Source organism: Xenia sp. Carnegie-2017, unplaced genomic scaffold (genome assembly GCF_021976095.1).
Source record: "Xenia sp. Carnegie-2017 unplaced genomic scaffold, XeniaSp_v1 HiC_scaffold_16, whole genome shotgun sequence".
In the NCBI taxonomy this organism is placed as follows: Eukaryota; Metazoa; Cnidaria; class Anthozoa; order Malacalcyonacea; family Xeniidae; genus Xenia; species Xenia sp. Carnegie-2017.
In genome coordinates this window covers 12167399-12190729 of record NW_025813469.1, presented here as the reverse complement: position 1 = coordinate 12190729, position 23331 = coordinate 12167399, and the positions used below count along the sequence as shown (strand labels likewise).

The 23331-nt window shown below is 35.1% G+C and overlaps 1 protein-coding gene across 1 annotated transcript; it reads left to right on the top strand.

Moving 5' to 3' along the window:
* Positions 1–9492: 9492 nt before the first annotated feature.
* Positions 9493–23314, top strand: LOC124436091. Its single transcript, XM_046986019.1, has 8 exons — positions 9493–9504; positions 10934–11107; positions 12578–13094; positions 14142–14265; positions 15652–15757; positions 18640–18744; positions 18830–18946; positions 23183–23314. Exons 1-8 carry the CDS (start codon positions 9493–9495, stop codon positions 23312–23314), a joined length of 1287 nt encoding a protein of 428 aa, XP_046841975.1.
* Positions 23315–23331: the final 17 nt, after the last annotated feature.

Sequence of the window (23331 nt, the reverse complement as noted above, 5' to 3'; positions counted from 1 at the left end):
GCATTCTTAAATCTGGATTCATCATAGCCACATTCATAATCATTAGGACGATAAGCCATTTCATTCGTCTTCCCGTATAATTCAGTGTTAAGATTAATTTAACAGGTGACGAAATTATTTACTTATCGCTACAAAATAAAGCTCTAAAATACGTTGAAATTGGCAGTCGACGTTTGATAAACACGGAAGTTAAAAGCGAAGAATATCAACGCCTAGTTTTATATTTTAACATATTTATGTAAAACAAAACCAAGACAAAAAAGATGAAACAAAACAATGCAATGAAGCAGATCTACAAAAGACATGCATGAACAAAAATAGGAACGCAATTCGTACATGTGGTAACCTTCAGTTATGTGGCCACAAAGTGAAGTAGATTTATGAACATAGTTTCGATAATATATAATAAATAATATTTTGTCAAGATTTTGTTCAAGATTATAAAATGTGTTGAAAGCTTAGTCAAAGACTCAGTAACTCTTACTCTTAAACACTTTCCGCATTTATCGAACTCGTTAGCTCAAACCCCACATCGTGGAAAGTGAAGAGTTCTTTAAGAGTTCTTACAAATTTGAACGATAAATGAGATGTCGTTTTTACCAATAACCATTTATTTGCAATAATACTTGTCTTAATTGTCTTTCAAAACACTTTCCTAACTTACATGAGATGTCATTTATTCAACCGACAAATGAACACGTTTATGATTTGTGTATTGATTTACATACATACGACACTAGAATTAGTTGTATTACTTTTTTGTGTCAATGCGCTGTGCTTTTTGTTATTAATTTTTTTTAATAATATTTTGAAAAGACTGTATTTTTGACGATTCTGTTCAATTAATGTTTAATCTGTGAAAGCGAATACATCGCACATATCAAGTGATTGAAAATAGTCAAGTTTATTTCCTACTTTTATAGTTCGATGTTGTGTTGTCATTTTGACGTTATGTAAGTTAAAAAGATAATATTTGCTGTTATTTACTTTCTACCTTTCATTCAACATACCAACAAAGTAAACCTAGGTAAATGTAAACAATGCGAATAAAAGTGTTGAATTTGACTAAATTCAAGAACAGTTCATCGTATTAAGTATAAGTTTCTCGCACTACCATTCCACAAACATGATAAAATTGAGATTTTTGATCACTTGCATTGTCTACATTTGTATTATTTCTTGAGGATTTTTTTTTCGCTTACTTTTTATCATTTTTTGTTAAGTTTTATGTAGAGCAAGATACACCGTTAAATGGATAAATTAATTTCATGTTTTGTTCTGCATGAATAGACGATTACAGGCAATATCATAAAATAAAGTTGAATGGTTGAGCATTGTTTTTTTTTAAATTAATATTTCTGAAGATTTTACTTAGACCATGCCGTAAACTTTCCACAAAATTGAACAAATTAACAATCAAGGTACCCAAAATCACCGACAATGTTTTAATTTCAATACAAAATCAACAATTATATATTAAAAAAACCGAATGAAGTGCTTTAACTGACAAGTGGGCAGAAAATTTAAAAAAAGAAAAGAACTTTGTGTTGGTTTCATGCTCATTTGAGCATTTCCTCTTTGATCTAACCTACATTTGAAAACACATCACAAATTGTGCGGTTTCACTGTTTTCGGTTAAACAAAGATTAAATTTTTGCAATTAATCTTATGTGAACCAAACTTCCTTTTAAATTTTTAATCAATATATACTCTCTGGCTATTCCACACTTTCTGCGAGTAAACAAAAACTTTGCTTTTCCTTTTTTGGCCAAAGTTGGCAGTTGGCACGCTTGTCACAATATCGTTTACTATCAACTGTAGTTTTCAAATTTCAATAAGCGAAAAAAGAATGGATGCCCACGTGATTACACTGACCTTTTCATATAGCTGGATTGTATAGTCAACAGTATAAAATTTATTGATGTTATAGGCTATCGATATTGTTGGGTTTGATGCAGTGGCCATGATAAATAATCACACTGATGTCTGTAGGTTTTATTACATTTATTCCCACACATAGAAGAAAGACTAGCACACGACAACTATGATACACATAATGATACAGCTATTTACATACGTGACTAAACTATGATTGGTCGGCTTATTTACTCAGCTCTTGTTACAAATAATATCGATTACGTTTACAATCATTTCTATAATTAAACATGTAGGAAGTTAACACACACTTCACAAGATACACATATACACATCACATGAGAGCATAACCTAACATCCCCCCTTGCTCGCAATGTCCTTTTAATTGCAGATTAAATGTTTGAACCTATCTAGCTTGATTTTACTTGCCGCCTTGGTAAATATGTCTGCTAAGTTATCTTCACTTGCAACGTACCTTAAGTTTATCGTGCTGCGCTGCGTTTCCCTCCTAATGAAGTGATACTTGATTTCAATATGCTTCGATCTCTTATGAAAAGCTGGATTCTTAGCTAGTTTGATTGCTCCCTGGTTATCGACATTGATAATCGCGCTCCTGCCATCTGAGAATATGCTAATGTCGCAACATAATTGCTTCAAAAACTTACTTTCCTGCACTGCCTCAGCCATAGCTATATATTCTGCCTCAGAAGTAGAAAGTGCAACTACCTGCTGCTTCTTCCTTTTCCAGGATATCAGAGGTCCTCCCTCTGACAATAGGAAAGCGTATCCGGAATTGCTCTTCCTGTCACTAGCATTTCCCTCCCAATCTGAATCACTGTATCCTACCAATTCTAAAGGGTTCTCGCTCTTTCTAAACGTTAGATTTAATTGTGGTGTCCCCTTAAGCTATCTTAGGACATGCTTTTCTGCATTTAATGATGCAACAGTCGGTTTGGACATGTATTGAGACAGTTTGGTAACTACATAGCATAAGTCCGGCCTAGTGCCTGTCATAATGTAAATCAGACCCCCAAAAATTCGTCTATACAAGTTAGGATCCTCTCATTCGGGTGAATCCATGCACATTAATTTATTGTGTTCGGGAAGTGACGGTGCCTTTTTGAGTTTGCAATCGGTCATTTCAAATTTTGCCAATATTTTTTCTACGTAACGGCTTTGGCTCATTTCTATTTCGTCATCAGAACACTTAAACTCCATGCCTAAAAACCAATGTAATATGCCCAAATCTTTCATTTTGAATTGCTTTAAAGACCCTCTTTACGCCTTTCAGCAAGATTGAGTTACTTGCAGAAATTATTAAGTCGTCTACCCAAATGATCATGATATTACATTTGTTACGGTCCCCATTTACGAACTTATAATACACAGATGGGTCTGCAAGGGATTGGCTGAACCCGTCCTCAGTCAAGTAGTCGTGTAATGTTTGATTCCAGTTCCTACCGCTTTGTTTAAGACCGTACAACGACTTGTTTAGTTTGTAGACAAGTTTTTCTCCATTCTTACCCAATTTTTCGTAGCCTTTTGGTTGCTCAACATAAATGTCGCAATCAATGGGTGCGTTTAAATATGCCGATTTAACATCCAGTTGGTGTACTTGCATATTTTTTTGGACTGCGTGTTTAATCAGCACAAGAATTGAATTCATTCTAGCAGTGGGTGCGAACGTCTCATGATAGTCAATTCCTGAGACTTGCGAATAACCCTTAGCTACATACCTAGCCTTAAACGTCTCCTCATTGTTCATGCCTGTTTTGATTGTGTACACCCATTTTCCACCCACTATTTCACGATTTGGGGTAACTCAGTAAGTGTGAAAGTGTTATTATCCACTAATGAGGTAAACTCATCGTCCATGGCGCGTTTTCCACTGGACTGAATCTTTAGAACTTACAGCTTCTGAATAAGAATTGGGTAAATCATTCAACCTGTAACAATAATCGACTGCAAGCTTAGTTGTGGTTTCGGTTACGTTTTCAACTACATACTCATCTAGATATGCTGGCCTATTCCGGGTTCGGGTTGGATACCTTACAGTGTCATTCCCTTCTAAATCATCAGGTTTCCCCCCTATTTCTGCAGTAGGCTGTTCTGACGTAGGTGTTGCGTAAGAAGGTTGGTAAATTTCATCGTCCGTTGGAGTCTTCTCAATCTCATCATGGATACTATTAAAAAACTTTACGCATCTTACTCTCTCTACTTTCATGTTTTCAGGGTAATGTACCAAGTATGCTGGGCTGCACTTATCATACCCTATGAAAATCCCCTTCTTGCTTCTAGGTTCAAGCTTTTTCGGGTCTTGCACATAGGCATAGCACACTGAACCAAGCACATGCATCTTACTAAGATTAGGTTTTTACCCTGTTAAAGCCTCATAAGGAGTTTTACCCAACCAGTCATTGAATCACCTGTTTCTGATATACCCAGATGCCATCACTGCATAAGTCCACAAGAACCTTGGCAGCTTTGACTCAAGTAGCAAACACCTGGCCATATTAAATAAACTTAGCCAAGCTCTTTCTGCCGACCAATTTTGGTGAGGCGAATAAGGAGCACATGTCTCATGTTTAATCTTGTTATCACGCAGAAGGGTTCTAAACTCATGTCCAACAAACTCCCCTCCATTATCACTTCTAATACATTTTACTTTGCCGAAAGGTGCAATATCAGCCAGAAATTGTTTTGTGGCTTTGATAGTGTCAGATTTGTATTTCAAAAAATATATCATGATCGAGTGTAATCGACAATAAATGACAGGGCATACTTGAAACCGTCTTTACCTGCCTGCTTATACCACGTGGTTTCTTGTTCGTGTAAAGATTCGTCTGACTTGTCATATTACGTGTTTTATTAATCAATGAATAATCCACTTAGATGAAGCAAGAAAGGGAAGAGAAATAATTTCAACTCGAAATTGGAGACAACAACTTGTAAATCATCATGAAACACAGTGACGTAGCCAGCCTGAATTTATACCACTGCTTTACAAATATTTTTATGTTGACCTGTCATGAGAGCAATAGATTTCTAAAGAAATGAACAATGATAATCTTTAGGAACTTACTGTAGCAGGAGTAAGTCTGCAGGCTGGCTAGGTTACTGATGACATTTCATAAACTTTCCTTCCTTCTTATCGTTGGTTTACTTCTTTTGAAGAGACTAGTGGAACTTTCGATCTTTCCAATAACTGTGTGGTATCGTTAAGTATTATTTCCATTAAAGACATCTCTTACGTCATTACAGTGTTCTGAATGGAGAATTCAAGCATTGAAACACATGGCATTGATGAATATGGAAGTATTAAACTCCTCTAGATATGTCGCTTCACTGAAAGAAAACATGGAAGGATTTCTTCAAGAGTTTCCCATGTGGTCGAAGGAAAGATTAAATAACTTATATGAACTTTCTGGTAAATTGAAGAACGAAGATCTACAAAATCAGGCCGTGAAATCTGTTGCGGAGTACAAGGAAGTCGAGGAAATATTTTTTAACGTCAGGAAACATTACAGAGGGCGGTCGTACGCGTACAGGTATGTTTATGGAGATCTTTTAACATAGCAAGTATGATGGTGTTAGTGATTTTCAACTGCCGTCAATCGATATTTTTGTCACCACTTTATATACTCCTATGGAAATAACAGTTCATTACAAATACCGTTCTATAAACAAACTGTCTTGTACGTTGCTTTGGGGAAGCTTGTGCTTATTGATTGTGAATACTGTTTGATCATCCATGAAAATCCCCTTTATCCATAGGTCTCTGACGCATCTACAAATGGTACCAGCGAGGGATCGTCATCTACATTAACATCGAACTCAACCTCGTGTGCAAACGATGAGGAAGGCGACTTGGACAGTGATGATGATGATGATTATAAATTAGATCTTCGTGAAGATTTATCTCCTACAAGAAAGCTGCTCGTTCTGACGTCAATGAAGAGGAACAACAGTTGTTTTATAACTTGAAAGATGTATGTTTATGAAGACGTTAATTGAACTTTTATCCACTTTGTTTTGTTCACTGTAATTCTATTGTTTTTTTCTTTTTCAACAATTATTTCTATGATATTTCCCTCCACACACAACCAGCATTTCTGCTATATTTTCCTCTACATATAAGAAATCCTTTAATAAATCTTTTGAAAATAGGTTATAAACTTGTTTGATCAATAAACGTTTGTTCTTTGCAACATGAATGCAAAAGAACTCCTTAACTAGTGAATAAAAATGGTTTTGTTTTTCAGATTGCTGGAGAACAAGATGAACAAACTTATCAAAAACTTTCAGAATAAACCAAAGAGTTAGTTTTCAAGCTTTATATTAAAATGAAACATCCCTTTTTGTCCATAAACATCCATATAATTTCCTTAAAGTCTCAAGGCCATTATTGTTTTGTGGAAAGTTTTTGTATATTGTGGATGAAATGGTCACTACCAAAAGAGATTATGTCAAGACCTTGGATTACGTAATCCATGTAATTTTGGAGTTAATTTTGTCGAGTATTTACAATATTAGTAATTTCGTAGAATTTCTTCGTGTAGAATTATGTAAAGGAAATGGAGAGTGACGATCTACCGGCGTCATTACGGGGAAGGAAAAATTTAATATTTGGAAATATTGAGCGATTGTATGACTTTCACCAAAGGTAATTTTTCTGTTGCCAACATTTCTTTCTTGTTCACAGACATAAAATCTGTTGTTAAATCACGAAAGTACATAGCGGTCACCATCTTGCTCTATTAAACTTGCTCCATTTTCATCCGACTACATCAAAGAAAGACGACTAGTCCCAGACCTCTCACTCTTCATACTTTCCAAATTTCATAAGGCGCAAAACATTAGATGTGAAAAAGTCTTGAAACAAGAATAAAAATATGAAAAATATATCGATAAATGTACTGGATAACACAAATGTCTGCTCCCAAGACTATAAATATCTGAACGAATATAAATATCAACAAAATTATCCGACCGTCTTAAAAACCAACCAAAAGTCGGAACCGAAACAATCGGATATCAAACAAATCGGATCGTGTGAACGGGACTTAAAATAATTCATCATATTTTTGTTTAGGTTTTGAGTCTGTTATTATTATTCTTCGTCGCGTTTGCAGCAACCTTTACGGTGATACTGAATGACACAGAGAGATTCGGGAATTTTCGAACATCGATGTTAACTACAGCGATCATGACGATCGGAGAAATTGATTTTAAGGAGACAGTTCTTCGTCACCATTATAACGACATGTTTTACCCACAACAGATAGTTCTTTTTGTCGTCTTCGTCGTCGTCATGCCTGTCGTTATTATGAACCTCATTCTCGCCCTTGTCATTGAGGATGAAAGTAAGATCAGGCTGGACGCCAAATTGCGGAAACATATTCATACGATAAGAAAAATGGTAAAACGATCGAATGGAGCTTTATTTTTTAATATAATCTAAGATGAAATAAGAAAAAGTTCTTTACATCATTAAAACTACGTACCAGACTAAAAATTATTAATTTCTTTTAACGTGCAAATGATTTTTTTATTTCTTTTGTATCAACCACTTTAGGCGAAAATGATCATCAACCTAGAAAGAAAGAAGTTCATCTCTTCTTATTTCACGAAAAAAGAAAAGGCACTTATAGATCCTTTGGTGGAGTGGCCCAAACAAAAACGTGGATTTTCTAATTTTGTCGATGGAATTATATTTTATGATTTTTCCTCCGATAAAGAAGACGTGAGCTCTGAGCAAGTCGAAAAAAATGAAGATCTAGTGACGTTGTTTTAAATGGTTAAAGAATTACAAAATTTAGAATGGAAATGTGTTGAAAAAGTCAGAAGAAAATTCCAGACTAATCAAGAATATCATTGTAATTCAAGAAAAGGAAAATGACTTTGCGCAGTCTCAAGGTAAACTTAGTTCTCTCTAAATTTATACTCGTGTAATTTCCTGTAGACATTGTTAGCTTTGATTAAACCAATTAAATTCATATATATTTATGTTTCACGTAAACATTGTCAGGACATTTTTTTGTCTGTTATTGATTCATAATCACCGACAAACGTCATTTAGTTTAGAATGTCGTGTCGGTGGTGTACATTGAGTGTATAAAAAAACTGAACAGCTACGAAAACGTCGCTGTAGTTTTCAGCGTGCAAGATCTGCATAAACATTTGGTGGAGTGGGAAGTTTGACTTCTAATGGTTCATCTGACTGTAAAATAGCGTAAGAATTGTGTTACCGAGAAACACTTTTGAAATAACCTGCTCAAGAAAATGATATAGCCAAAAAGCAATTGGATAATTTTGTTCTTTTCATTTTCTATTGTCCATTCATCACTGCCAACACTGACACACGTTTATATTTTAGGTAGTGTAAAGAATGCTTTATGATCACTTTTGTTCATATTGGAGATGATGTGATTGATCTCAATTAATATTTCCCTCTTTTAGACGAAAGTGTTAAGCCTTTAAAATATTGAAATGTCTATCTTCATAAAGATAATGCCACTTATTAAGTGATAAGAATAAGATTCATTCGTGGAATAAACTATGTTTACATCGAACTGACAAAATTAAAAGATCTAAAATATTCAAACACTTCATCAAAGATATTGTCCAAAGCTTTGACGTTGAAGTGTGCAAATACACTATTCATGAAATATTGCGAGAGAATTTCATCGAAAAGATGCCAAGAAACTGAAGGATATTTAAAATTTTTCTACAACATCGTTATGCATAATGACGTCACTGGTTGTACTAAATGGATATTAAAAAACTTTAATAACATGAGAAATGAGAATGTAAAACGACATTCACGAACTGTTTTAGAAAGTACGCCGTCGTTTTAAAGTTCTAATAAACGAGAATGTAAAATTAATACCGAAATCTTTCCTGTGAAAAGAAATTTAACATTCTTGGTAATAACTTAACTTGAAATGATAAAATTCTCAGCAAACATACAACACTAAATTGGTTTCAATTCAAGAAGAAAAAATTCACAATTACATAAAAATTATACACACAATCTGTTAAGTAATTATGCCCTCCTAACATGGACTTTTGAAAAACAATTTGTTTCGCTCCAAATCCACGACCGTAGTAAAATACATGATTGGGGAGGAGGAGAGGGAAAGGCTTGTATTCATATGTGCATTCTATAATCCGCTGAAAGCATTGAATCTCAGAAATCAGAGGAACAAATAACGAGATACAACCACCGATTATTGAGCAAGCTACGTCCTTTAGTCTTATTTCTAAGAACTCACTGATCGCTAAGCTACAAAGTTGACCGAACAGGTGTTCGAGTTCAAGCAGGTATTTAGTCAAACTGCACTTCATTCAATATATTCTGTTCAATTCGTTGAGACTTTGACGCACAAGCTGACAAAAGGAGAAAGGAAAGGACTGCTAAGCCTTTTACAGCCGTCTTCGTACTTGACGAGATTACCCACATACCTTTGCGGTCTCCGTCATATTGACTAATTATGGCCGACTCTCATGGCCAGTGAATCGACCTTTTATAAAATGCTTTGTGATGCAGTATTTTGAATCAAAATCTACCAAAATCGAAAGATATACGGCAAGCCAGTTGTCTTTGAAAACTTTAGGATGTCTATAGAGGTAAGATGTCTTGAAATCGATTCCAAATCGCGTTCATAGCCACTCTGTTTTGAGTTGACTGCCATTGTCGTTGACCGATGTTGTGTTTGATGTTTATTTAATCCCTCTGCGCAAAGGTCTCGTCACTTTTTGGGTGAGCTATCACAAAGGAATACATACCGTTGTATTATCCAGGTTTGGTCATATTCTTGGGATTTGTAAGAAATTTTGTTATTCGTAGTCGACTGTAAACAAGCTCATCAGTAATCATGTTCGATCTTTGACGTCTTTGATGTACGTTGCGATCACTTGTCATCAATTGTGTATAATCTTTATTCATTTGTAGTGATATTATAAATAGTTGCGAATATCGTTTACAGGGAAAGTTCTTTTATTTAATCGTGTTCTTTTCATCCAGACGGAATAATTTAATTACAGAAATCGAAGAATTGTTTTGAAACTCTTGCGATTGATTTTAACTGATTTTAGTTGAAACTTTCAAATTGTGACTCTACCTATTTCGACTATACGACTGTATTTAACCACAGCCTTATCGATATCCACTTTTAAAGCAAAATTACACGATTTTTTACTCAATAAACAAGTACATACAGAATTGTATGTCACAATTTCTAATTTACACATAACGGAAGAAGTCGGCAGCTACTTCGGTATAACATTACCTCGAGTGCGGTTTGTATGCTATTTGCTCAAAGCAATTTTCTTGAAGTTATTATAACTGTTTAGAAAACTGTTGGTGTATTCACATACTGATGTTAATTTGAAATATACGATTGTTGTGGTTCCTTAATTGATTGATATTACCTAATTGTAACAGTGGCGATAACCCAGGGAATCATTTCCTTCAAGATAACGCAATTTTTACCGCAAATCCTTAGTCAAACTGCTTCATCTTTGTTGACATACAATGTCCTAATTATCGAGGAACATAATCTTTCAGTAAACAAAGTTACCAGAATGTTCAAATAACACAGAAATAAAGTAATTTATGTTACATATTCCCTGAATCATTAGAACTCAAATTGTAGGTGATTACTACATACATTATCCATTATATTCCAATATGTTTCAAACTTTTTTAAGTGATCCAAATTGAACCAATTTGTCAAGAAATACTTTGCATTTAACCTGTAGGCAGATTGTGTTTGCATCCTTCATGGCATAGCAGCCAGCCAGACTGGTATTCTTGGCAATTTCTAAGGACATTAATCTCTACTTTAAAAATATGTTTTTGATATCGATGAAAGAATAAACTTTTGCTAAAATATTTAATCCCTTTTTTTCATTGGCATTTCTGTGTATAAATAAACATATCACCATTACAGTAGCAAGCCTTTGTGCATGATGAAAGCTCACAAGTTTGAGCTTAGATATTATGTTATCAAAATAAAATAGAGTGCTTAAAAATTCTATTTTTTTGATCTTGTAGACACAAGAGGATGAACAATGGAAACTGTTTCTCGAGGGTTCCATGTTCGAGGATCATTTTAATGAACTGGAGAAGATTTGTGAAGAGGTTTATGGTGGCCATTCTGAGCTCTTTGATAATGAGTTTTTGAGGCCTATTTGCTCATTACTTCTAGAACTACGAACTTCAGCTGAGGTTTGTAAACATAAACATGTCTCTCTCTGCTGTAGGCGATATTGTTATTTCCATATGATGTCAATAGCACAAGATTAATAACACATTTGAAGTAAACGACCAAATTTTTCAACATAAAGAAGTATCGACTTAATTTCAAGACATCTTTAATTCAAGTGAACATAAATATATCATACTTATGAATTACCAATTAATAATTCATACTTTTATTCTATAATGGAAAAATCAAAGCATCATAAACAGCAAAATAAATAAGTTATATTAAACTTATCATAATTCAAATGGTATATAAATGTTGAAAGAGCGTGTTTATCTTTGTAAACTTTGAACCATCTGCATAGGTCTATTAATTGATCTGAGTTTATCTCTGGAAAATAAGAAATAGGTTTATTAAACCAGAGTACATATTCAATTTAATTGCTGTTTTGATCCAGGTTTATCTTCGCAAACTCGAGCATTTTGGGATAATTGTTAATTAATAAGGGGCCTGGACCCGACTGTTATTGTTGTTTATCATTTGTAAACAAATGGCTTCTGTATTTTCTTCCTCAATATATGTTTTACAAGATCCTTATTTTGTAACATAGACTAAGTCTTATCTACAAACTATAAACTACATTATGTCTATAAAACTATAGTTCATAGTTCATTTTTTCCAATTTTGATCAGTTTACAATATCTTTGTAAACTATGAACTAGTCATACATATTAAGTTTTAATCCAGTTTTGATCCAAGTTTATCTGTGTAAACTATGAACTGGGTCTGTTCAAAGCAGAATACATATTCAATTTTAATGCAGTTTTGATCTGTGCTCATAAACATTTTGAATTTTTTAAAAAATGTCATTTCAACAGTCAATTCCATGAAAAGTATTTGATCACTCTTGCATTGTATGAACGTTCTGCCTCAAGTCGGAATTCTGACTCGTTTTTTCAGAGCAATGTCATTATCTCACACCATTACCTGCAGTGACTTAGCGCGGTAGCCAGTGACGTCATTCCATTTAGATTTGAAAACTTTATTAGTTTTCTTTTCTTTAAACATTTATTGTTTTTAAAATAAGTGAACGTCGAAAAAATACAGAACATGAGTAAATGAGCGGACCTGGTTACTGTCTACGTCGTACACATAGCAGGGATAATTCAGGGGTGTCGGGGTTAGGAGGGGTGTTAAGGGGGTGTGCACCTTTCATATTCTTTGTTAAAGGGGAGCGGGATGGGTACCAATTTTCCTACAAATACTAATAAACCAAATAATTAAGTTGTGACTCATTCCGGATTCATGTAAACACACAATAGAATTTCTTTTGAAATGGAATGAGTTCATTCAGGATCGAAAGTCATTCCGGATTCATGTAAACACCCCCTTATCAATCTTCCACGCTCCCTGCAGTGTGACCATCCGGGAAAGTCTCAATTTTACGGAAATTGCTTGAAATCAATAACATTGCTTCGTTCTCCATCTTTCAGACATTTTTCTCAAATTCTGTAATGAACGAGGAAAAATGGCTACCATGTTACGAGAGATTTGTCACATCTGTGATTCATCTCTCGCAGCTCGACATCAACCTCCACAAAGGGGAATTCTATTTTCACTTGAACCTCACATCGCCAGGCGAAATCATCTTGAAGTATTACGATTCCAAAAAGGTGATGTCGTTGCCGCTGACCAAAAGCGAATACGATTGCATATGGGCTTCGAACTGGAATGAACGAAAGTCTAGACAAATGAAGAACAGGTTTCTTTTTTTGAACTGTATTGTGAGAGGCCAAGCAGGCAAAGGATTTGAACGCAGACCGTGGAGGTACATAATGGCATTTGATACAAGGCACAGACGGCAAAGCAGCAAGGACTTGAATACGGAGCTGAGCCCGCGGACGAGCAGTGTAAATGCTTTCACGATGTTCACAGATTTAAGCTCGAAGCCATTGACTATACTTGATGTAAACTTCGAAGTCATTCATAGCCATGTAATCTGCATGCCAGGTAAGATGATTGTTACGTAAATAGTCAGTGAAATAAGTTCTACAGATAGTTACATCGAACTTAAAAACATTTGCAACATATTTGATGGGAAGAAAATTTTATCTTTATGGGTTTTTGTTGCCCAGAAGTATATGATTGTGAACCGGATGTGAATTAGAAAGGAGAACACGTACATTGAAGATTTTGCTTTCATTGTACTAAATAAAGCTGTTATAACAAATCTCAAAAAACTACACCACAAATTTACGTACGGATAATGTCGCTTTGGTGTATAGTTTGATGACATCGTTTTTCACGAATAATCAAAGAAAACGTTGAGAGTAAAACTGCGTTTTCTTGTTTGTAAATGCTTACATTGGGTGATATTCTTATATTCTGCTATGCGTGGTCTATTTCTTTTGAAAGCAATTTCACATTCAAAAGAAATCAGGTTGTCATAGCAATTTGTATGAATATGGCCCCCTCTGTCTGGAAGTTTGGAAGAACTTGAGAACTGATCTGAAACTGAGTGATTCGCAAATTCTCTTTGATTGATTAAATTGATTGAGTTCGGATCGATTTGCATGGGTTAATTCGAAATCAGCTACAGCCCAATTAGCGCACGTGTTTAATTGTTTTTCTTTTATAATTAAGAAATAAAAGATGTTTACTGTGTGCGCACTGGCTTATGCAAACCGAGGAGACCTTTGAGAGAATTCTAGAGCTGATCAGTGCAAATCCGAGAGGGAGTTCTTGCTAATGTCTCCTCAGTTCACATTGCATAACCCAGTGCAAACACAATAAACATCTTTTATTACTTTTTTTAAATAAAAACATATAAACTCGAAACAAATTTTTCAATTTTTCCCATAACATGTATAATGATGGGTTCGCAAATTCTCTGTAGCTAATTGCTTTTATTGACTGAGCTGACATCGGTTTGAACAGGATAATGCAAACTCAACTATAGACCAATCAGCGCACGCGTTGTATTGTTGTTATTTTATTGTTCATCGGGTTTTAATTTGTAATATAATTCGTAATTCGAGTTTCCATTTTCCCGCGTAGGTACAAGGGACGCAAGGGGTGCACCTGTGATATTTTTGGATGCTGGAAAGTCGGAATGGCAGATTCCAGATTTCGACAGCGAAGAAATAGCACGAATATGTTTATATTTCCTTCAAATTCCCAGGCAAGTAAACATTACGTACAGCGTTCGGTAAACTATTTACGTATTGTTTGGATGCGTAGTAGCTAATAGGGAGCTTTAGCAAGAGTACGACTACGACAACGAGTACGAAGTTTGACCGTGTAAGGGAATGGCACGAGGAAGTTTGTTGTCGTTGTCGCTTCATCAAAATTTTGTTTTAGTTGTAAACAACAGAACGAGCCTTTTTATTGTGTAAAACACCGACGTTTGCGAAGCAGCTACAGATCTATTTGTCAATAATGATATCAACTAATCGGTAATACTGGTTTTGCGAGAATATAGGACTCTTTAGAGTGAAAAATCTTCACTATTTTAAGTTTTATGTACGATATATTTGTACTATTTTATTGTTTGTTTACCTTTCACTTTGCGTACGAAATACATGAAAGTTTTGCAGGTCATATTTTCCCTTTTAATGTACATCTGCGCTCAAAAAAGGTTCTAAATTAAAGCCTGGATGCTCGAAAATAGTACTGTAAACTAATTTCTTACAGAATGAAGAAATATACCTACTTTCTTTGCTTAAAAAGACATCGTAGTCGTAACTACGAATTTTTTACAAAACATCGTACTCAGATTGATGACGGCTACGTGTTTTTGTTGTCGCAACAATGTTTTCGCGCCAAATTGACGTAAATCGTACTCGTAGTCGTACTCTCAGTCTTTGCTAAAGCTCTCTAATGTTAGACATACGGCAGAAAGTAAGGTGCTTTAAAAATGCTGTAGATGTTTCAAGCTGGAACTTTATAAGTTTACTTCTATTGTTTTCTGTATTTTGAGACCTTTGACCGGGAGAAAGATAGAATTCAAGCAAAAATGCTTGTTGACAAACTAGAACGATAATTGGGTTTGTGTGTGTGGGGGGTGGTGGTGAATATTCATGAATTCAGCTCTCCCCCGCTGATTTCTTTTGAATTTAAAATTGCCAACAAAAGAAATCCTCAGGCCAGATCTGAATATATGAATAGTCTTACATACCTCCCCCCCTCCTCCCACAAATTAGCGTTCTAGTTTTGCTCCTGCTTATTGACCACTAACAACTCACCTAATTCGATTTCTTATCGGGTCTCTAAACATTTTTATACGCAACCTATTAACCATAAGAGTTTAAAAGTTGATTAGTGTCGAGACTTCTATGAAATGAAAAGCTGTTTGATGAATTGAATCATCATTCTGTCTGAGGATGACTTAAATATGATGAAATTAAGTCGAAAATTTACAGTTCACTTCTCGTCTTGTTTTGATGCTTATTTTGCAATCTCAAGATGTCTTGCTTTTTCGGTATTTGCTTTATACTGTATTTTAGCCTTCACAACGTTTCTTAGTTATCTTGCATTTGGAAAAAAATTTCTATTCTCGTTCTTTTAGGGAAGAAGTTTCCAAACTAGGTTTGTCTATTTTTGTCGATGCACGAAACGCTGACGATAACAAAAGGACTTTGCAGATCATCGGGGAAGCTCTAGTTTTTTTCGAGGTACGTTAAGTTTGAAGCAAGAAACGTTCGGAGAATTACTAAGCCTCATCAGTAAATTTGCATGATAAAATAGCTATTTAAAACACGGGCACTGATTGGATGAATGCTCGACACGAACATTACGTCATTAAAATCGATAAATTTACTATTGTTTTTAAAAGACCATTTTTTAAAGGAAATATAAGACATATTTACTTGTTCCTATTGAGTTACAGAAGACAGAAGAATGACAAAAACAGAGAATGTTTTCTTTTTCTTAGTTAAAGGTTGTGTCAAGCAAAAGAAGACCTTTACAAATTGACGTTGTATTCATTTCAATGCCTAATTTTGCTGTTAGAAGTTAATGTTTAATTCTCAGGAGCAGAAAAGCTTCAGTAGTAGTAACAAAGATACGTAATATATGCAAGTAACTTACAATACTTAACGCGCACCCCCCTCTCTGGGTTAGCAAAGTGATAGGCATTAATATTATCATCACGTCTATTACTAAAGGTCTTTATTTTTCCTACACCTCACAGAGCGTAGAGTACATTTGTTACCAGGCCTTTATGACGTAATCGGTTGAATTGGTCACTACGAATCGACAGAATATGATTAAAAACGGGCAAATGACAAAATGATGCAACTTTCACTGTACTTATACTCAGTACTTTACAAATAAGCGAAAAAAAAAACTGGCTACTAGTCACAGGATTTCAATCGTGCTGACTACATAATGGAAGTTTACGTAATCATCAAATAATACACAGCAATTTAACCATTGATCGTGTAAAATAGGAAAATACTGTAGCAAATTTTGAAAAGACCAAAAAAGGCCAAATTTACTAGGCTGGGCAATGATTATTTTCTCAGCCAGACGGATTTGAAAAAGGCAATTGACCAGTTTAATGACCGAAAATGGCCAAACTGGCTCTTGTATACCAGACATTGTGTGATACTTTTTATTCATATTCCGTCATTTGATACGATGTTTATGGTCATTGGGGGCACAATAGAAATTCCATTTTTCTGCTCTCCGTGTATTTACTCAAGTACTTGGTGTAGTTAAGTAAATTTTCCTCGCTTTTTGACGGTGATCTCGCATAAGACTAACATACAAAAAGTAGAGTTGTGAAAAAACTGCGATTGCACTGGTATTACATGAGATGCAAAAGAAAGGTTTGTGAAGAAGGTTCAATCAAAGTTATACATTCCAATTAATCACACGCAAAGTGCAAATCGCTTTTTGGCACTTCACACTTAACTCGGATTTGCTTTTTGGCTCTTACTATTGTGATGATTCCGGATGCATTGTCTATCACCATGATAACAAATAATACAAATAAAGTAAAAACTTATTAAGAATTTCTCAATATACCATTTATGTATGAATCTGAGTGCAGAAAGTTGTAATTTGATTCATGATGTAATTTTGTGATTCGTGTAACAATGCTTAGTGAGATGACGTAATTTTGCGGAAGGTTTTCAAAACACGAAATCTCACTCGTATAAAAGCTGAACTCCTTTTGCAGCTTGCATATGGAAGCTGGACCATAATGAGTTTTTGTGTGAGTGCTGTTCGCTCTTAAAAGACGGACGAAAGATTTTAACGAAAGTCTATATGGGGGGAAGAAGGGGAAATTGTCTTTGTTTACTGCGCTTGCTGAGTGGCAAATCAATGATGTACAGCGCTTTCACAAAATCAATGGTGAATCTCTTTTGTGTGTATGTTCATCAATTTATTGTCCTCAAGTCAAGAATAACCACAAATATGTAATAGTGAACTCGCAAAGTTCACATGATGCCGTGTATGTTGTGATAAAAAATAGTTCTTGCGAAATAATCATGTGAAGACGAATCATTTAATTTAACTTCGCGATTCTCTATTGTCGTTTTTCTGTTTGTGCAAAACACGAACCTCGCCACGTAATTGTCAGATTCGCAATTGCGTGTTGTCAGTTGCAAGATTTATTACGGGCGAGACGGGCAGAGAAGCTTCATTAGCTAAGCTCATTTGTCGGCATCGGTTATGTTCTTTCTCAAAACAGTGTATTTTGTAATCGGACACTTTATTAGTCGTAGAAGAATTCGATAAATCCGTGGGTATAGATCTTGTCGCCCCCTTATCTCTGTGTGAAAAATTTTTTTAACGACTAACAACAACAGAGAACTATGGCGTCTCGCGCAATTTACCGAACGGAGATGAAGTGATTTTTGTGCACTGGTTATTTGGCAAGCTTTGGTTATGTTACTGATGATGGTATAACATGCAATATCTTTAGTGGCTGTACATTGATCTTGTTTTGGTGTATGATAAGCATGACTTTGACTTACGTAAACTGATGCTACTGCTAATGTTGCAACGTATGCCATTTTTGCGGTTTTAATTGGTGAGGCGTAATGATTTTAAAAGCAAACGAACTTTTTGGCTGGTTAGCAAATCACGTTTATGTAAGCTGAAGAACCGGTGGTGATCTTGCGATTGTTTGTCGGTCTATCCTGCTTTATGTTGCTTCTGAAAGTCATTGGAATTTGCGATTTCTATGTGTGTGAAGTCTCCTCCATATTCTAGTTGCTACAATTTCTCTTTTCTTGTTCCGATAACCCCATAGTTCAAATGGTTTTATAAGTTTTCATTTGGGTCATGGACTTCGTGATATGTAGGACCACTGACTGGGAGGATATTTACTTTATGTTCACATGTCATTGTAAAAGTTTAGGATCGTAGAGATCGTCAACATTAATGATTTTTTTGAGGAATATGAAACTGGCTTTAAACATAAAAGCAGAAGACTACGAGTTTCAAATTTATGTTGTATTTACATTCAAATATTTCACACAGCACATGTTTTCAACTTTGAATTTCTTCTGTAATCTAATGCTTGTATTTTTCATTTCCATAGGAGATGCAACCAGGTAGCGTTCACATTGCCTACATCCTCGAACGAAAAGATTCACATCTTTTGATGTTCAGTGCTGATAAACTAAAAGAAAAACTTAAATTTCAAGTGAGTTGGAGAATGTTGGGATAGGTGGGTGGAAAGACTCGTGTTGCCCTTTTGCGAAAAGGTTCATGAAAATGTCTGTTTTTAGTTCAAATTGCTGTCGTCTTTTGATGATGTGCTATCTTCCATTTCAATGGATCAAATTTCCACGACCTTCGGCGGAAGCTTTGAGTACGATCACGATGCTTGGCTGCAGTTTCGATTGGTGAGAAATTTATCACGTTGTACGATTGTGTATTTTGATACATACCGTTAACATTGTCACGTTTCTGAAACAATTTGTAATAGACTTTAGACATCTCCATCACATTTTATATTGTACATTTGTTGATAAAACTTTAAAATTTGACACGTGTTGATAACATTGTACATTTTGACACATGTTAATTACTTTGTACATTTTGACACATTTCTAGTTTTTGCTGAAGATTCGTACATTCAGTATAATGCACTATAAAGGCTGAAACACACTAGACAGTCGCTTCAGTCAGCGCGTCTAAAGCGAATTGATGCGCACGCGTCAGTCAGCAGAACGCTAGAAACACATGCAGCGACCATAGCGACATTTACCATGAACATTTAACATGGCATTTAACATGGCGAAGATTTCTGTTTGTTACAGACAGAGATATCCTTAAACTTTTATTTAGCCTTTATTATAGCTACTAATATATGAATATTTACTCAGTACAACTACTATGTGGGAGAAAAGAGAACAAGCCAGTTAAAACACGCCAATATGATCATAGCCCATTACACGAAAACGTGGATAATCTTATTCTGTGCATTTAGGTTGTGCATTAGGGATCCAGTTTGTAGCTCCTATTGTCCTATATTATAAGTCATATAAAACTGAAAGATTCAGGGTGAATTCACTATATTTTGCCTTCGTTTTCAAGGTATAATCTATAAATTCCGTATGATGCTTATGACAGGGAATATGATATGCATTTAGGAGTTAAATGTATCTATTATTGGCCAATCAGTGTAAGCGACTGAAGCGACCAATGTCAAAAGTTCAACATGTTCAACTTTTAAGGCTGAAACACACTAGTCAGTCGCTTCAGTCGCGCGTCCAAAGGGAATTGATGCGCACGTTTAGCCCGAACGCCAGAAACACACATGCAACTGACCATCGTGACTTTTATGTGGCGTCTATTGAACATGGCGGAGATTTCTGTTTGTTACAGACACAGACATCACTTAAACTTTTGTTGGGCCTTTTATTATAGCTACTAATATGCTGAATATTTACTGGTACAAACTACTATATGAGATATGATCTTCGCACTTTGCTGGACAATTTAAACAATCGTCTCAGGAACCTGAAAAATCAGGTGACTCAACAGGATAGTCCCGTTTCAAACCTGCCTGCATAAAACATTCATACAAACTACTATGTGGAGAAAAGAGAACAAGCCAGTTAAAACACGCCAATATGATCATAGCCCATTACGCGTATATCGTGGATAATCTTATTCTGTGCATTTAGGTTGTGCATTAGGGTTCCAGTCAGGGGCGGATCTAGGATTTTTAAACATCAGTCATAAAGCGTCGGAGCTCCCTCTGCCTGGAAGTCTGAGGCATTCTTCCCTGAGAAATTTTGAATTTCAGAGCCTTCAAAATGCCATTTTCAGCGTTTTAGAAATACAAAATGTATTTTGTGGGCATCGTTTTGCGTAAAAACAACACATTTTGCTTACGTTTTTTCAAAAAATGAAGTGAACAATACTTGAATGTTTTGCCAAATATTTAGGCTCATTATCATGCCAAATATATGGCTCATTAGCATGTCTAGGAACGTAAAATTTATTTTACAATAATGCTATTCAAAAACAGATGTAGCCTTTAAAAATTTCTACCAAGTTGTCAGGCATAGACCCCCCTTGAGACCCCCATTCAAACCTCTATGCAATAAGTTAAGTTAGAAATTTGGTACTACAAGTGACAGTTCATAGATATAGAAAAGCTAGACTTCAAACCATGCAAGTTTATTGTAACCCTTTACCCATCTCCACATCAGTGCCAACAAATTCACCTTTGGAGAAAAAACTCAAAATTTTTTTCTGCCAAAGATTAAGCAAAAATTATCAAAGTGAAAATTTGCAGTTAAGGACAGCTTAATGCCATGTTTATTAGGCATTTCACTAAACTATTATCTTCTGCAAGGTATAGCAATCACTAGTAGCATTGTATTTGCAAATACAAACAGAATGTAACCAACATGTCTCTAATTATATAATTATATAAATGTTAAAATTGGTTCATGTGTCATGCTTACTGGTTATGATAAATATCTTTTCATATGATCAAAGCTCGTTTAAATGTAAATCTGAAATAATTTAGTTTAGAAATTATACTGATCATCAGAAAAATTACCTAGTGATCATGAAAAATATACTTTGCTGTTTTGCCAAATTTCAAAGTTTATCTGCATACATAGAAAGACATTTTTACTTTATAGAAAATGCTTTTCATACATCAATAGCCCTTTGGAATTTATGGCAAACAATCTGGTATGAGCCGTGGATTAACACACCTTTACATCTCTACATAATGTGTTCAGTTAGAAAAGGGGACAATATGTGACATGGGACAACATTTCATGTATGTGAAATACTCAGGTTTAATACCATTTCAGTCAAATTGTCAAAATAAAAAGCTTCATGGATCAGAAGACTCAAAATCACAGGTTATAGTAAACAGCTTCTCATGTAATCAATGTTAGTTTTCTCAAATCTTAAACAATATGTAGTATAACTGTCCAATGATTGAATGAGATCAATGATCATAAACTGAAAAGCCCCAAACATTTGTTTATGATAAAGTAAATAATAGTATGGCGGCTTATGGCCACAGATTTTTTGTCCATTTACATATATTTGCAGGGTGTTGAAGTTTCGCTGTCATATAACGGTCACGATTCCCCAAGCACTAAAGAAATCATAGCTAAAGTCCTTCGGCAACAACAATTTTAGAAGCATCAATCTGCTTACCATACGCCTATTAACATAAATCGCATCACACACTCGCATAAATTGACTTTGATATATTACATTCATGCATACACTTCAGTTGTCCTACTTACGATTTTGGATGTAAATTTCTGCTGATAAAACTCAAAACAATGTTGGCTTGCTTTTGAACATCAATGACTGAAATGTCGCTCGCGAGATCGTCTTTGCCAAACATTTACAATTCATCCATAAATTTTCGCCCTCTTGAAAATTCCCAGTTTGGAAAGCAGCATTCATGTCAATATAAATTTGTGAAAGATTTCCATAAATTCCATCTGATTGTAGTTTAGTTTCTATCATGCTATAAAAAGTACTATGAAACCATCAAACATTCAGATTCAGACAGTGAGCTTGACTATGTTAGTTCAGTTGGCTATCAGTCGAAATCGGTCAAACCAATCACAGTAAGACAAAATTTAAACTTAGACCAATTACACGATAAGTGGACTCCCTTATAGGTCCGGCCACCCGCTTATCGGTCGAGATTATTCCAGATCGTCCACTGATCTGGCTATTGACCAATGAAATAAGTGTTTTGGCCTTCATAGACTCCTTTGTCCGTCGAACAGTCAAGCCACCCCGCTTATCAGTCCAGTTATTCCAGGTCAATTAAAATTCAACTGATCTGGTTCAACAGAGATATTCATTGGATTAGTCATTTAGTTTTCAATAATAAATAAAGCTGGATTTTTATCACGAAGTAAATGCGATAATAAACTACGAATAATTAATGAATTTTTAATTAATATGAATAGGTAATTTTTGAATTTTAAACATCAGTCGCGCGACGGATTTGACATACTCTAGATCCGCCCCTGGTTCCAGTTTGTAGCTCCTATTGTCCCTATTTAATAAGTCATATAAAAACTGAAAGATTGCAGTGTGAATTCACTATATATTGCCTTCGTTTTCTAAGGTATAATCAAAAAGCGGTAGTTTTAGACGCGCGACTAAAGCGACTGCCTAGTGTGTTTCTGCCTTTAAAGCGACTAGCTGACGCGACTACGCTATTAGCTTAGTAACCACGCAAAGCGGTAGTTTTAGAAGCGCGACTAGAGCGACTGCCTAGTGTGTTTCAGCCTTAAGATGTCCAGCTATGACACAATTCATGTGATATGTTTTTCGCAAACCTTCCTTGTGCGTGTTTGTACAATAGTTTGCCTTGATTACGTGCAGTCAAATCTCTCGAAGGATTGAATTAAGCCTTATTTTAATATGATTTGAAGATTAGTCGACATAGATTTTTATCTATTGAGTTTTTTTCTTTAACCGTTGTAGCTTCATAGAACAATTTTATGTTCATCTAACCACACTTGTAAAATGAAACTCTCTCTATTATAAACTTTGAATGCGGAAACGTCTCTAATGTAAACTTGGAATAGAGGAGCGTCTCTAGTATTTATCTTTGAAACCTGTATTTTTAGAAACAAGAACCCTTCATGGAAGGTTGTCGAAGTGCAACAAAGCTGGCTTTGACGGCAATAGATGAACTTGGAATAGGAAAATGTGGTGAAACGGTAGAAAGAACGTCAAGAGTTGCTCCAAGAACACGATAAAAAGTGAGCGCCAGCTT